The following is a 14,418-nucleotide window of genomic DNA, read 5'->3' on the forward strand; positions in this document are numbered from 1 at the left end:
AGCTCCCGCTGTGTGAGTTCCTGAGTGGCAGTCTTCACAGGAGGAAATCCTGTGGCCCCTGACAGCTCCCGCTGTGTGAGTTCCTGAGTGGCAGTCTTCACAGGAGGAAATCCTCGTTGTCCCCTATATAAGCCACTCAGGCCCTGTGGAGAGCGAAGGGAAAGGGAGCAGACACACTGCCTGGATGTAGAGTTAGTCTAGACGAGAACACAGGTCTCCTATCACTGATGGCTGTTGACCTTGGGAAGCTTGTTTAATATCTCAAGTCTTCAATGTTCCTATCTTCAGATGAAAGAAAGAAGGGCTTAGACTGTTGTAGAAATTGTAAAGCAATATGCCAGTAGTACACGTCGAGTCCACTCCTCAAGAAGTGTTTCCATTTCAGACTAAAACTGGTGCCCCTCTTCGAGGAGCAGATGTGTACTCCCATCTGCCCCATTCCCCATCTCCTCTTGGGAGATCTCTTTGGTCTGGGGCTTGTGAGGAGGCCTCATAGATGACCTTGGACTTTGGGTCTCTGAAAATCTCTGTCCCCTTTTCCATTGTGCCACTGTGACTGCCTCCCTCTTGTTCACACCCCAACTTCCCTATTTCTTCTGGCTGTGGTCCTTCATAGAGTGTCAGGGATCAGGCCAGAGTCATGACGAAAACAGTGGACAGGGACATTATGAGGTCCAGTCCTACAGACTGTGAAGGTTTGGAAAGGAGACAGGCTTAGCCCCTATTCCAGAATTAGAGCCCTGCTCCCACCTGGCCTATCTTGAGCCTTAAAAGAGAGTAGGTTTGGAGTTTATATGAGAAGCTTTTTGCAAAGCAGGGACTTGACTTTTTGGATATAAATTGTGAGGTGGACAAATGCTTCTGCCCCAAAGTCTTAGATAAATTCATCCTAGCAACACTCTAAAATATTTTCTTTTTGCCAAAAGCACCCTGTTTTCTCTTGCCTCTGGAACATGCTGTGCTTTCTGCCTCATACACTCTTTGTCCCTGCCTTCATCTGGCTTACTTATGCTCATCCTTCCTCAGTAATTACGTCTCCCAGGAAGCCTTCCCAGGCTGTTCCCACTCCCACCTCTACTTGGTAAAGTGCCTCTTCCTGTGTAGTCCACAAATTTTATTTATAATCTTTACCAACACCACATTGTATTTGGCTGGCTGGTTGTTTGACTTTTCTCCCACCAAACTGTGAGCTGCCTTAAGTTCAAGAATTGTGTCTTCTGTAGGGCATTGTATCAGTGTGTTCTTGCTCACGCATCAAACAGTCGAGCATCTGCTATTGCTAGGTCCCAGTCTAAGTACTAAGGATATCATGGGAAGCAAGGCAGCCTTGGCCCCTGCCTGATGAAGCTTCCATTTTCTTGGAGAGATTTTGGATAGATGGAATGGATGGATTAACCTGTAGAACTTACGCTGTGTGCCCACCCCCAGGCTAGGTAAATGAGAGCACAGGTGGCTGTGGGGCCTTGTCACCTCATTGTGAATGTCTGTGATGTGAGCTGGGAGAGAGGAAACCAAGAGTCCTGGGGGACTGGCTGTAGGGCTGGCAGCTGTGGCTCGCTGGCATGGCCAGGGCCTCCCTCTGGGCCAACAGCTACAGAGGCTAGTCCAAGGACCTCCTGGTGATCTCACCCCCCATCCTTGATCTTGCCCATTTTAGAAGTCAGAGGAGCCCAGGTTCCTCCACACGACCTCTCTGCCTCAGCAGCTGCCTTCTCAGCAGCTGATGTCCAAGGAGCAGGATGAGCAAGAGGAGCTAGATTTCCTGTTTGACGAGGAGATGGAGCAGATGGATGGGCGGAAGAACACCTTCACCGCCTGGTCTGATGAGGACTCTGACTATGAGATTGATGACCGGGATGTGAACAAGATCCTCATTGTCACCCAGACGCCACCTTATATGCGTCGGCACCCTGGGGGGGACCGCACAGGCAACCACACCTCGCGTGCCAAGATGAGTGCTGAGCTGGCCAAGGTCATTAACGATGGGCTCTTCTACTACGAGCAGGACCTGTGGACTGAGAAGTTTGAACCTGAGTATTCCCAGATCAAGGTGAGGCTCGGACACAGCAGTGTGGGGGTGGAGCGTGGAGGGTCTGTAACATATGGGAAAGAGGAAGGCTGATTCGCTGTGTGCCCTTGGGCAGAGTCTCAGTATCCTCTTGTGTGAAAAGGGGGTAGTAATTGACACCCTGCTGGGGCGTGAAGTGAGGAGAAATGTAGAGACACTTTGTAAGCTGTGTCACCATGAGAGGCGATCATTGTGCTGCCTGAACGTCCACGTTTAATGTCCTGACAGCCACACTAGTGGGGAAGAGAAGAGAGATTGGATTGTTACTTCTCTTCTTAAAAATTTAGGCCTGGGCCACCTGGGTGGCTCAGTCGTTAAGTGTCTGCCTTCGGCTCAGGTCATGATCCCAGAGTCCTGGGATTGAGCCCCGCATCGGGCTCCCTGCTCCACAGGAAGCCTGCTTCTCCCTCTCCCACTTCCCCTGCTTGTGTTCGCTCTCTGTCAAAAAATAAATAAAATCTTTAAAAAAAAATTTTTTTTCAGGCCTATATATAAAAGTTTCCAGGAGCTTGTTTTGAGTATGGAAGATAGAGAAAAGAGGTTTAAAAAAAAAATCACTGCTGTCTGGAAACAGTCAAAACTTGTAGGGTTTTAGAGAGTAGCTCTGTGAGGTGAGCCTGTGTAGTAGTAAGCAACAGGGCGTTTGGTGGAGGTGAGAGACAGAGTCAGGGGTCTGTAGGGAGCTCCTCATCTGTCTTGCTGCAAAGAGGGCTGGGCTGGCGCTCAGTCCTTCTGGGTTGGCACAATTGTGCCCAGGTCACTGGGGCTGGGGAATGGTGTGGGGCAGCTGAGAGCCTGGGGACCAGAATTCCACGTATGTGGATGTGGGAGCTGCCCCCTGCAACTTCCTGCATGTCTTGATTCCTGAACAGGCTGGGGCAGTTTCTTACTAACATTGTCTCCCCACCCATCTTTTATCCTCTGCAGCAAGAAGTCGAGAACTTCAAGAAAGTCAATATGATCAGCCGGGAGCAGTTTGACACACTAACCCCAGAGCCCCCAGTGGATCCCAACCAGGAGGTCCCTCCTGGGCCACCCCGCTTCCAACAAGGTGAGAGAGGGGTGACACCTGGGACCGCAGCCTGGGTGGGCAAATACAGCCCTCTGACGGGGGGCCTCCCAGGTACAGACAGTCACAGGCCTACCCCTGCTCACTGGCCCGCTCTCTCTCTGCAGTCCCCACTGATGCCCTGGCCAACAAATTGTTTGGTGCTCCTGAGCCCTCCACCATCGCCCGTTCTCTACCAACCACTGTCCCAGAGTCGCCAAACTACCGCAATACCAGGACCCCCCGCACTCCCCGGACACCGCAGCTCAAAGATTCAAGTCAGACATCACGGTTTTACCCAGTAGTGAAAGAAGGACGGACGCTAGATGCCAAGGTGAGGCGCTCCTGCTGGGGGGCTAAGACTCTTGGGCTCACTTAACCGTGTTCCAGTGCTTTGCTGCTTTCCCTTGCCTAAACCAAGAGACTGCCAAATCCCAGACCTGCTCTGTGTTCTTAGGCTGGTGGGCCCACCCGGGATCGAGTGGGCACATCTGGGAGAGGGACTGGGTGTGGAGGTGGTTGGCCCCATGTCATCATGATAAGGCCCTAGGAGGATTGACCAGGTGTGGATCCTTGGGCTCCCAAGCCTCGATTTCCTCACCTGTCAGATCGGCATACCATTTCCTGGCTCAGAGCTGTGAGCCTCGTGTGAGAGACTAGATATGAAAATGCTTTGTAAATTGTGAATAACTCACACACATGAGGGGATCTTAGTCCTACAAATGCTTGGTGTTCCTCAGAGTTCTGTGAGTTAATAGCAAATTCTGGACTGACCTTTGCAGATGCCTCGGAAAAGGAAGACAAGACACAGCTCAAACCCGCCCCTGGAGAGTCATGTGGGCTGGGTGATGGATTCCCGAGAGCACAGGCCCCGGACGGCTTCCATCAGGTGCCGGCGCGGTGGAGAGGAGAGATGAGGCTGACAGCAGGGTGGGCGGGAAAGCCAGGCAGTTGATGGGACCAAGAAGAAGGAACCTCTTTGGTCTGTAAATTAAAGAAAGGGACCCTTAACCTAAATCCAAAAATCTGGAGAAGTCTAGAGAAGGTAATCCAGAGCCTGGGAAGGTTTTCCCAAAGAAGTGGTGTCACAGCCGCCTGGGACCAGATTCTCTCAGAATATCTGTGAATTGATTTCAGGGATGATATCTGCTGCCTGCCTCAGGATAGCCAGGTCATTAAATAAAAATACAGATTCCTGGGCCCCACCCTAGATCCACTGACTCAGCTTTTGGGGGTAGGGTTCAGGCCCCCCTGCCCCGAAAACTGCCCTGGTGTTCCCTGTTCAAGAGCAACGTTTGGGAGCCCCTGTCCTGTGCACTCTCCTCCCTGCAGAGATGGCGCGGATGGAGAATAGCATGGTTAAAGGAAAACACAGATGGACTACCCCATAATAGCTCATCAAAGAAAGTTAAATGTGAACTTGGGATAAATAAATGCTTCTAAGCTCGGGTTTGGGCATTGTGCCGATCTGGGATGTAAAACAGTCCATGACCCAGGCCAAGTCTCCCAGTCTCTGAGCCTCAGTGGCTGCTTTGTAAAACCCACCAAAGGTCGACTCGAAGAGTGATTCGGGCTGAAGGATGTAAGTTGGCCTTCCACAGTACTTAGGGCTCTTTGTTGCCCTTTGAGAGGCTAGAGCTTGGCTGATGGACCAGAGGGGCCCCTCCTCACCTGATGGCCAGCCGCTCCAGGGAAGCTGGTGACACCGTCTCTCTCCTGGCCTCTAGCTCCAGCCCCTCAGAAGGAACACCTGCAGTTGGCAGCTATGGCTGTACCCCTCAGTCCCTGCCCAAGTTCCAGCATCCTTCCCATGAGCTGCTCAAGGAAAATGGCTTCACACAACACGTCTACCACAAGTACCGTAGGCGCTGCCTTAATGGTAAGCACAGGGGCAGAGGGGCCTAGCCTCTGGGGCCACTGCTTAAGTCCAGAGTTTAAGGGCTGGTGGAGCAGGTGATTCTGCTCTCTCTTGACCTTAGAGCAAGAAGGACTGGAGTTGTTAGACTCGGGCCGGGTAGTTTTGGGATACAGGAGGCTAAAAGAATCTGATACTGAGAACATTTCTGTTCTTTGATCTTCCTCTATTGATAATAAAAAATATCAAAAGTTTACCTATTTCTGGCATGACTGCTAAGTCAGCTATTGTCCACTGTGATCCACTGTTGATCATGAAAGGGTGTGCATGGGGCGGCATAGATTCTCTAGACCAGGGGTGGCTTAACCATGGCCTGTGGACCAAATCCAGCTAGCTGCCTATTTTTGTACAGTCCCTGAGCTAAGAACAGTTTTTACATTTTTAAGGGGTTATGAAGGAAAAAGAGAGGAACTTATGACCGAGACCATATGAAGCCTATAAAGCCTAAAATATTTACTCTGGTCTTTGACAGAAAAAAGTTTGCTGACCCCTGCTCTTAGAAGACGGTGTAAGGAAAGAATCTCTAGATATTCCCATGTGTTTCCTTTTATCACAAAATGAGGTGTCTCTTAACTGTAGGATTCTGTCAGGTTGGCTGTAAAGATGCTCAGAAGCAGTCTTAGTGCTCCCCTGTAGTTCTTGCTAACTGCCGCACCCCTTTTCAGTTAGCAGCACAGGGCTGCTAAATGCTCGCTCATCTGCCTTACTCCCCCGTGTGCTTGTGTGTGGTGACCACATTATGGAGATAGAACTCACATACTCCACAGTTGACCCATTTAAAGTGTATGGTGCAGTGGCTTTCGGTATATTCCAGAGTTGTATGTCTATCCCCGGAATCGATGTTAGAACATTTTCATCACCACCGGAAGAAACCCTGTGCCCCTTACAGGTCACTTCCCATCTCCATCCCTGCAGCTCCTCCCAGGCCTGCACAACCTCCAGTCTGGGTGGACTTGCCCGTTCTGGACTTTTCCTGGCAATACAGTCATCTCATTAGCAGTCCTTTGTGACTGGCTTCTTCCCTGAGCATGCTGTTCTCACACTTCATCTCTGTTGTAGCGTGGCACCGGTGCTTCATTCTTTTCCTTGGCCCTGGTGGCACTCCAGCAGAGGGATACGTCACGTCATGTCTGTCTCTCTGTCACTGATGGACCTTTGGATTTCCACTTTCTGTTTATGATGAATAATGCCGCTATGAACATGTCCATTTTTGTGTGGACATAGGTTTTCATTTGCAGGGTCATGTGATAACTCTTGTGTTTAACCTTTGGAGGAATTGTGAGACTGTTTCCCAAAGCGGGGCTACCATTTGTTGTTCCTGACAGAAAGTATGAGGCTTCTGATGGCTCTGCGTCCTCCCAACACTTGTTGTCTATCTTTGTGATGATAGCTATCCTAATAGGTGTGAGGTGATAGGTGATACCTCCTCGTGGTTTCCATTTGCATTTCCCCAATAGCTGTTCATGTTGAACATTTTTTTCATATGCTTATTGGCCATTTGTATATCTTTGGAGAAATGTCCATTCAGATCCTTTGCCTACTTTTTAACTAGATTATTTGTCTTTATTATTAAATTATAAGAGTTCTTTATATATTCTAGGTACAAGTCCCTTATCAGATTCATGATTTGCAAATACTTTTTCCCACTCTGGGTTGTTTTCTCACTTTGTTGATAGTGTCCTTTGAAGCACAGAGGTTTTTAGTTTTTTATTTTATTATTATTTTTTAAGATCTTATTTATTTGACAGAGATAGAGAACATAGTAGGCAGAGCGGCAGGCAGAGGGAGAAGCCAACTCCCTGATGAGCAGGGAGCCTGATGTGGGGCTCAATCCCAGGACCCTGGGACCATGACCGGAGCCCAAGGCAGATGCTTAACCGACTGAGCCACCCAGGCGCCCCTAGGTTTTTTAATGATACTAAATATATCTCTTCTTTTGTTGTTTGTGCTTTGGTGTTGTGTATTTTTAATGTTACCATTTTGTAATTGTTAATGTTCTAGGACTCTGATAATAATGATTGGTAATGAATATAAGTTGTTGGATTGCCAAATTATTTGTTTATGCTTTTCCTTGTTCTAACTACGCTTGCGAGCAGGAGTATTTGAGGTGAACAGCTAGACCCCGGTGACCTGGTTTAGAAGCTGATGCCACCTGCTTGTGTTGAGGTCAGGTCCAGTGCCCAGCAGCAGGGCCTGACATAGGATAGTGCTCAGTAACTGTCTCTTCAAAGACCAAAAGGACAGGGGATGAGCAAAGGAATTGGGAGGGGAGGGAGTATAGGAGAAAGGACCAAAGTCCTTGAGCCCAAGAACATTTGTCCCCTGAATCACAGGCAGTGTGACCCTGATCCGTCTTTCCTCCTTCCTCCCCCATCAGAGCGGAAACGCTTGGGCATTGGCCAGTCTCAGGAGATGAACACTCTCTTCCGCTTCTGGTCCTTCTTCCTCCGAGATCACTTCAACAAGAAGATGTATGAGGAGTTTAAGCAGCTGGCTCTGGAGGATGCCAAAGAAGGCTACAGGTGAGTGGCATGTGGGGGTGCAGGCTGGGGGGTTGGGGTCTGGCTGGTGCTTGCAGGGGGTGAGGGGTCCCTGGTGGGTCTGCTTCCAGAAGTGTAACCAGAAATCTCTTGTGTGTATCCCAAATATACTTTATAAAAAGATGATGATTTTTGAATGAGTAATAATGTTTACATGGTTCAAAATGCAAAGAGGTCAAAGGTTATATCATGAGAAGTCTCCTCATCCCTGTCCACCTGCCTCCAGTTCCTTTCCCCACAGATAGCGAGCATGGTCAGAAACCTGAGGCCTTTCCTAAAAGTACTTCACTTGTGTAAGCAAGGATATCCCTGTAGTCTCCCACCTGGCACCTGTTGTTTACACAGAGGATAGCCTCTTTTAGATGCTATTTTGCACCTTTTTAATACTGTATTTTTTTTTTAAGATTTTATTTATTTATTTATTTATTTATTTATTTATTTATTTATTTATCAGAGAGAGAGAGAAAGCACAAGCGGGGGGGAGCGGCAGGCAGAGGGAGAGAGAGAAGCAGGCTCCCCACTGAGCAGGGAGCCTGGTGCAGGGCTCTATCCCAGGACCCTGGGATCATGACCTGAGCTGAAGGCAGACGCTTAACTGACTGAACCACCCAGGTGCCCCAGAAATAAAATTTCTGAAGTCAGATAAGCAGACCTACTAATTGACACGGTCACATGACTTTGTAGAGAGCTCATCCCAAGGATTGGCAGACTTTCTGTAAAGGGACAGATGAGAAGTATTTTAGGCTTTGCAGGACATGGGGGTGGGGGGGTCTCTGTCACAACTACTCAGCTCTGCTCTTCTAGCACAAAGCAGCCAGTGACACTTCATGAACAAATGAGTGTGGGCAGGGAGCCCTTGTTCATTTGGCTGGAGTTTACTGACCCCTTGCAAATCATAAACTGCTAGACCACACTTAGACTAGCATTAAATGTTAGCCTTCTTAAAGATTAGTTACCATTTTCTTGATAATCCATGTGCTTAAACGGTTTCCTAGTTCACATATGATGCAGGTGCATTTCCTTGTTTTACAAATAAAGAAACTGTGTCCCAATTTCACTGGCTTGTGTTCTACAGATATGGTTTGGAGTGCCTTTTTCGATACTACAGTTACGGCCTGGAAAAGAAGTTCCGGCTGGACATCTTCAAGGATTTTCAGGAGGAAACAGTGAAGGACTATGAAGCTGGTGAGAGCCAGAGTTGGAGCTCTGCAAGGCCTGGTCATCCAGGTCTTCTTTCCCTTCTCCCTGCCTGGGTCAACCCGGGTCTGCCTGTGTATCAGTCACATCCCACCTCCTGCTCCCCTGAGCCTCTATTCTCAACTCCTCACCAGTCCGGCTTCTCTCTGACCTTCACTCTACCTTTGCCTCTTCTTTCCTGTAGGCCAACTCTATGGACTAGAGAAATTCTGGGCCTTCTTGAAATATTCCAAAGCCAAAAATTTGGACATTGACCCCAAACTTCAAGAATACCTCGGCAAATTCCGACGTCTCGAAGACTTCCGAGTGGATGTGAGTGAAAGTCTCTCATCTTTCTCACCCCTCTCCTGGACAGAATACTGGACCAGAGATCAGGATACCTGGTTCTGGTCCCAGCTGTGCCACTAGCCTAGGGACCCTTTCCCCCTATCGGTCCTTAGTGTCTTCACCTATACAATAGAGGATGAGAAGTGGACACTGACAGCTAATTGGAGGGGGTTGTATGGTTGCTCCTCCCTCCTTCCCATGGTCCTGTAGCTAGCTGAATATCATAATGGTCTCTCCCTTTTGTCTCCTACCCCTCCTTGCTGGTGAGCCCTGGTCAGCCATTACTAGTTGACTGGGATGAGTACCCAGGTAAATTGGTTTTTTTCTCTCTTTCCTTGCTTTTTCTGGAAGAGGTCAGTTCCAACCATAGAAGTTTGTGAGTTATGTTTAACACCCCACCATCACCGCCACCAGCCCTATCTTCTTGGAGCAGTGACTCAATGGTGCCATCCAGTGGTGGGTCAGGGTTACTGCTACTGGGCATATCCAGGGAAGCAGTAGAGTGATGGATGTCTCTGTTTTGAGTGCTTCAGGGACTCCAGAGATGAGTGAGACTTTCTTTCTTTCAGAGAGTTTGTAATGTAGTAGAGCTGTGCTGGTCATCTTATTCCCTTGAAACCTTTTAGCAAAAAGACAAATATAAGTAGATAGCAGTAAGAGTCCTTACGTGTGTTAAGAAATTGCCATTGAGTGATTCCTGTATGCCAGGCACTGTGCTAGGCACTTTATATTAAGCTCCTTTAAGCTTTGTAATGTGGTGAGGAGGCAGGGTTTATTGTTGCTCTTGCTGTACCAGTGGGTAAATGGAAGCCCGCAGCCGCCCAGTGAGATGGCGGCAGTGCCGCTCAGCCCTCCCAGGATAAAGATGAATCTGTTTTCTTCCATCCTTAAGCACCTCCTCGCTTGGGGGTCGGATGGGGGCACATATGCAGAGAAGCCTTGTAGCAGGAAGACCTGTGGAGGGTGGGACAAGAAGGGCTGAGCTTTCTCCCCCAGAAATGGAAGGAAATGTCCTCGAGGTCACTGGACCTTTGGTAGCCGTGAGGCCAGACTGGATCATGGTCTGACTCTTAGGTCAGTGTCCTGTTTAGGGCTCAGAAGGAGATGAGGCAGTCCCCAGGAGCATCTGGGCCCTCTGAGTGGAGATGTCTCAGCATATTGCATGCCACATGCCACGCATCATCCCTTCTCAGAAAGGGAGCAGAGACTTGTGTGGGTGAGGGCCTGGGCTTCAGAGGTAGATGGGTCGAGTCCACATTTTGTCGGCACTGGTTATAAGCTATGGGACCCTGGGCAAATTATTTCTTTGTGCTTTGCTTTTGGGATGATCGTGTCTCCATCAAAGGGCGGTGCAGAGCCCCATGAGTGAATGTGCAGAAAATAGCATGGGGCTGGGCATCTTGGCACGGAGATGTGCTTCATAAAACTGGTAGTTAGTTTTTAAGGTTATACCTATTATCTGCATTTGGAGGTAGGAAGTCTTCAGAGAGCCCTGGCAAGAAGGGGGTGTGGGTAGTGGCCCCTAATCACCTGTGACTCTCTCTGTTACAGCCCCCCATGGGTGAGGAGGGCAACCACAAGCGACACCCAGTGGCGGCAGGAGGTGGCGGCGGCGAGGGCAGGAAGCGGTGCCCCTCCCAGTCTTCCAGCAGGCCCACCACCATGATCAGCCAACCCCCCACACCACCCACTGGCCAGCCCGTCCGGGAAGATGCCAAATGGACAAGCCAGCACTCGGACACACAGACTTTGGGAAAGTGAAAAGCCTGTTAGCCCTGGGGTTTTGGTGGGGGGGAGTGAGGGGGGTGGGCGAAAGTCCATGGGGGTGCCCAGTCCCAGGAGAGGGGACAGAGAAGGGACAGGCCTAGAGTCATTAGAATGGGCCTTCGTGCTGAGTAGCAACATGTACACCATTTGGGCTATCAGAGGTACCCCTGGGCAGGAGCCTCCACACACCCCCTTCCCCCTCCTCTCTCCATGACTCTTCTTCACATCCTAGCTTCTTCTAAGGGGGGAGGGAAAGGGGGGAGATTTTTTTTATATATATATATATATATATATATCAAGTTTTAAATTATTGATAGTTTGTCTGGATTACCAAAATCACTCTGTAGCCCTGCCCGCGGCTGGTAGGCCGCCACCCTGGTTCCCACCCACAGCCTCCTCCTGCTCCCCCTCAAGCCAACTATGCAGCCCACAAGAAGGCCCTGTGGGCCCCATTGCCCAGCACTGTCCCATGGAAGGCTCTGGCAGCGTCCTGGGCCCCACGAGCACCAGCCCCCTGATCATCTGGGGCTTGCCATCACCATGTTCTCCCCCTGCTGTCCCCACCATGCCCTTCTGCCATCTTCTGGGAGAAGGAAACCAAAGGATCTAGAAGTGGAGGCGGGGGAAGGTTTCATCCTCTCCCCACCCCCCTCTCCCCATACCCCTTACTCCCCAGCCCAGAGAGACGCTGCTCATACCAGAAAAGACTATTGAAAGATGATTTATTTTATTTTTCTCTGACCTTTCCATCCTTGGGAAAAAAAAAAAAAAAGACAAAATCGACCATAAAAGACCAAAAAAATAAATCAGAAAACCCCCACCTAATCCACAGAAAGTGATGTCTTTCCCCTACCCTTGGATTTTGTTTTTTGTTTTGTTTTGTTCTTGGAAATAATATTTTTTTAAAAGTTGCCTTATTGTGGAGCGGGAATCTGAAATACCCAAATGCCTGTTTTCCTCGGTGGAGTCACCTCGAAGAGCTCACACCTTCTCTGGACGTGCCTGGGCTGGCTTGGCTAGAATCTTTCTCTGGACTGAGTTGCATGTACAGTGCCTCCTGCCTGTAGGCAAGAGAGTTGGGGGCGGCTCCAGTGAGAGCCGTGCCCGAAATACCCCTGCTGTTGCATCGTTGGAAGCTGACGTCCTGTGTCTGTACTCTGCTGCCACTGTCGTGTCCTCGCTCTGCTTGCTGTTGCTTCATGACAGGCCCCGTCCTGCCATGACACCCTTCATCCTACCCTTGGAACCCCAAGGCCAGGTTGGCTTCAAACTGTTGAAGAAGAGCATTGGCCTGGACCTGGGACACACTTGGCCTCAGCATGACCGTCTCCCCCACCTCCAAGGGGAAGGGCGAACACCTGGCAGCTGAGGCTTGGAAATGTGTTGCCCTGAAAGATCTGAGACCTCAAGGAGGCTTTGTCTCCGAACAGGTGGAGAAGGATGCCATTCTCCTCCCTCGGGTCTGGTGGGGTCTCCCCATCTTGCACCCCCCCTCTACAAGCCATCTCTGCCCACCCTCCAATTGACCCTGCCTGGGAACGAGGGATGAGGGTTTGGGGGCTGGGGGGAATCCTGCCAGTTGGAGAAGCCCCGCGGCAGGAAGGTATATGTGGACATAGAGTATACCTGACTCCTCTTCTCCAGCCACTGACTGCTTGGGTTGGGCTGTGAGTGATAATGGAATGGCTGGAGTTCTCCTGGCACCCAACGCTGGGGAGGGTGACGAAGGACTGACCCCCACAGGTTGAGCTGTGTGCCGGGTGCGGGCGTGGCGACGCGTTCACCGCCGGCGGGGGCCGGGCAGCACAGAGAAGCTGATGGTAGTGTCGCTGCACCGCTGACACTTCTCGGCCCAAAGACTGGGAGCAGGGGACAGTATCCCAGGCTGGCATGGGCTTGCCCTCTGCTTTCAGCCTGTGCCCTTCCCTATCTCTGCCCTCCCAGTGGTTCGGATGTGACCCGCTGGTCTCGAAAGTCAAGGATGAGTGTCTGGTCTCTGCTCTGAAAGTGGGATCTGGGCCTTTCCCTGCTGTCTGGTGCCTGCCCCACGTTGTACCAGACACTGGACTCCTGCGCCCCTTCTTCCTTCCCTTTTTACCCCCTTTCTTTCCTTCGGATCGCTCAGCCCTGTACTGTATCCAGCACCATAGAACCTCAGTGTTTGTCCTCTGCTGGGTTTGGGGGCACAAGGAAGCCTTGGGGGTGTGCAGAAAGGCTTTTCTCACCTAGAGTTTTCTCCCAGGCCAGGGGGCTGCCATCCCCTCTCTGATCCTCCCACAGGCACCCGAGAGAGAGGAAGCCCCTTCGGGGTGGGAGGTGAGGACTTCATCTCAACGCAGGCTGAGGATGGGGGGAGGGTTTTTTTTTTTTTCCTTTGTTTTTTTTGTAACATGTTAGGAGTTAATGTTGCAAAGAGTAGTTTACATCTTCACTTTCTGAAGACACTTGAATTTAGGACCGACGTATCTGTGACAGGCATGCCAGGAGCGGCCAGAGCCATCGGGGCTTGCCGCTTCTCACCCACCACCCTCCCGTGGGGGTCCAAGACCTGAGACACAAAGCAGCAGCCTGCCCAAACCCTTCTGCTCATCCTGTACCCTTCCATGACTGGTCCACGCCAATACGACCTCTGGGCATCAAACATCACAAGGTCTGTGTGCCTCAGCCCTGCTCAGGGGCAGGTTTCTCTCGCCCTCTTCTGACCCTGGGAGCAAACGCAGTACCAGTAGAGAGTGGCTGCCTGGCCCTGCCCCAGCCTGGATCCCCGGGGCTCAGGTCCAGGTGTTGAGCCCCCATGTCAAAGGTGTTAACGTTTTTGTTTTGTTCCATTGTAGCTCTTCTTTTTTTTCCCCCCTTTCCTGATTGATTTTACAAAAGAAAGCTGCTCAGAAGGCCCTGGAAGTGGGGAGGAGGGGCAAGGAAGACGACTAGAGGAGGGGCAAGGGCGGGTGGGGGTGGGTTTTGGTTTTGGTTTTGGTTTTTGCCAAAAAGCCTGGGTACAGCGGTCTGGATCATCTGGTGCCCTCGTGAGTGGGACCCGAAGTATGTCCTGTGTGGAAGGGTCCCTGGATTTGCCCTAGCCCCCACGCTCTCCTTCAGCCATGTTGATGGCAGAGGCAGAGAAGATCAGAACTTATAGCCCATTTCTCACTGGAGAGGAAAACTTGTCATCTGGCTTTGCGGAGAAGGTTCCACCTTATGCTCATAGTACATTATCTTTACCATGTGCTAGGATATCACATTTAAAAGGACAAAAAAAATGTAAAATACTTGAATGAGCTTGTATTATAACATTAATATTATTGAGAGTATCTGCTTTCCAGGCTGAAGTGATTCATTCATTATTCTAGTCCTGCTTTAGTCCTTTGTAATTTGTGGTAATTATGCTTTTCTTTTTAATACAAAAAAATGTATAAAAATAAAAACTTGAAAAGGCAAAATACTGGCTGGTCTCCCATCTGAGGTACAGCTCTTGAGGGATGGAGCCTGGTTAGGGTTCCCTCAGATCCAGGGGAACCCTGCCCTCAGAATGTGTACATGAAAGCTTTGCAGGGCT

The 14,418-nt window shown here is 50.2% G+C and overlaps 1 protein-coding gene across 2 annotated transcripts in view; it reads left to right on the plus strand.

Moving 5' to 3' along the window:
- Window positions 1-14,302, plus strand: part of LARP1 (La ribonucleoprotein 1, translational regulator) — a 54,800-nt gene extending 40,498 nt beyond the window's left edge. For both annotated transcript variants that reach the window (XM_036114235.2, XM_036114236.2), the window contains 9 exons: window positions 1,658-2,050; window positions 2,996-3,119; window positions 3,245-3,450; window positions 3,899-4,005; window positions 4,844-4,995; window positions 7,409-7,553; window positions 8,647-8,756; window positions 8,953-9,080; window positions 10,647-14,302. In XM_036114235.2, coding sequence (XP_035970128.1) covers window positions 1,658-2,050; window positions 2,996-3,119; window positions 3,245-3,450; window positions 3,899-4,005; window positions 4,844-4,995; window positions 7,409-7,553; window positions 8,647-8,756; window positions 8,953-9,080; window positions 10,647-10,856 — 1,575 coding nt within the window. In that variant the 3' untranslated portion in view covers window positions 10,857-14,302. The remainder of the gene's footprint in view (window positions 1-1,657; window positions 2,051-2,995; window positions 3,120-3,244; window positions 3,451-3,898; window positions 4,006-4,843; window positions 4,996-7,408; window positions 7,554-8,646; window positions 8,757-8,952; window positions 9,081-10,646) is intronic.
- Window positions 14,303-14,418: the final 116 nt, after the last annotated feature.

Source organism: Halichoerus grypus, chromosome 2, assembly GCF_964656455.1.
Source record: "Halichoerus grypus chromosome 2, mHalGry1.hap1.1, whole genome shotgun sequence".
In the NCBI taxonomy this organism is placed as follows: Eukaryota; Metazoa; Chordata; class Mammalia; order Carnivora; family Phocidae; genus Halichoerus; species Halichoerus grypus.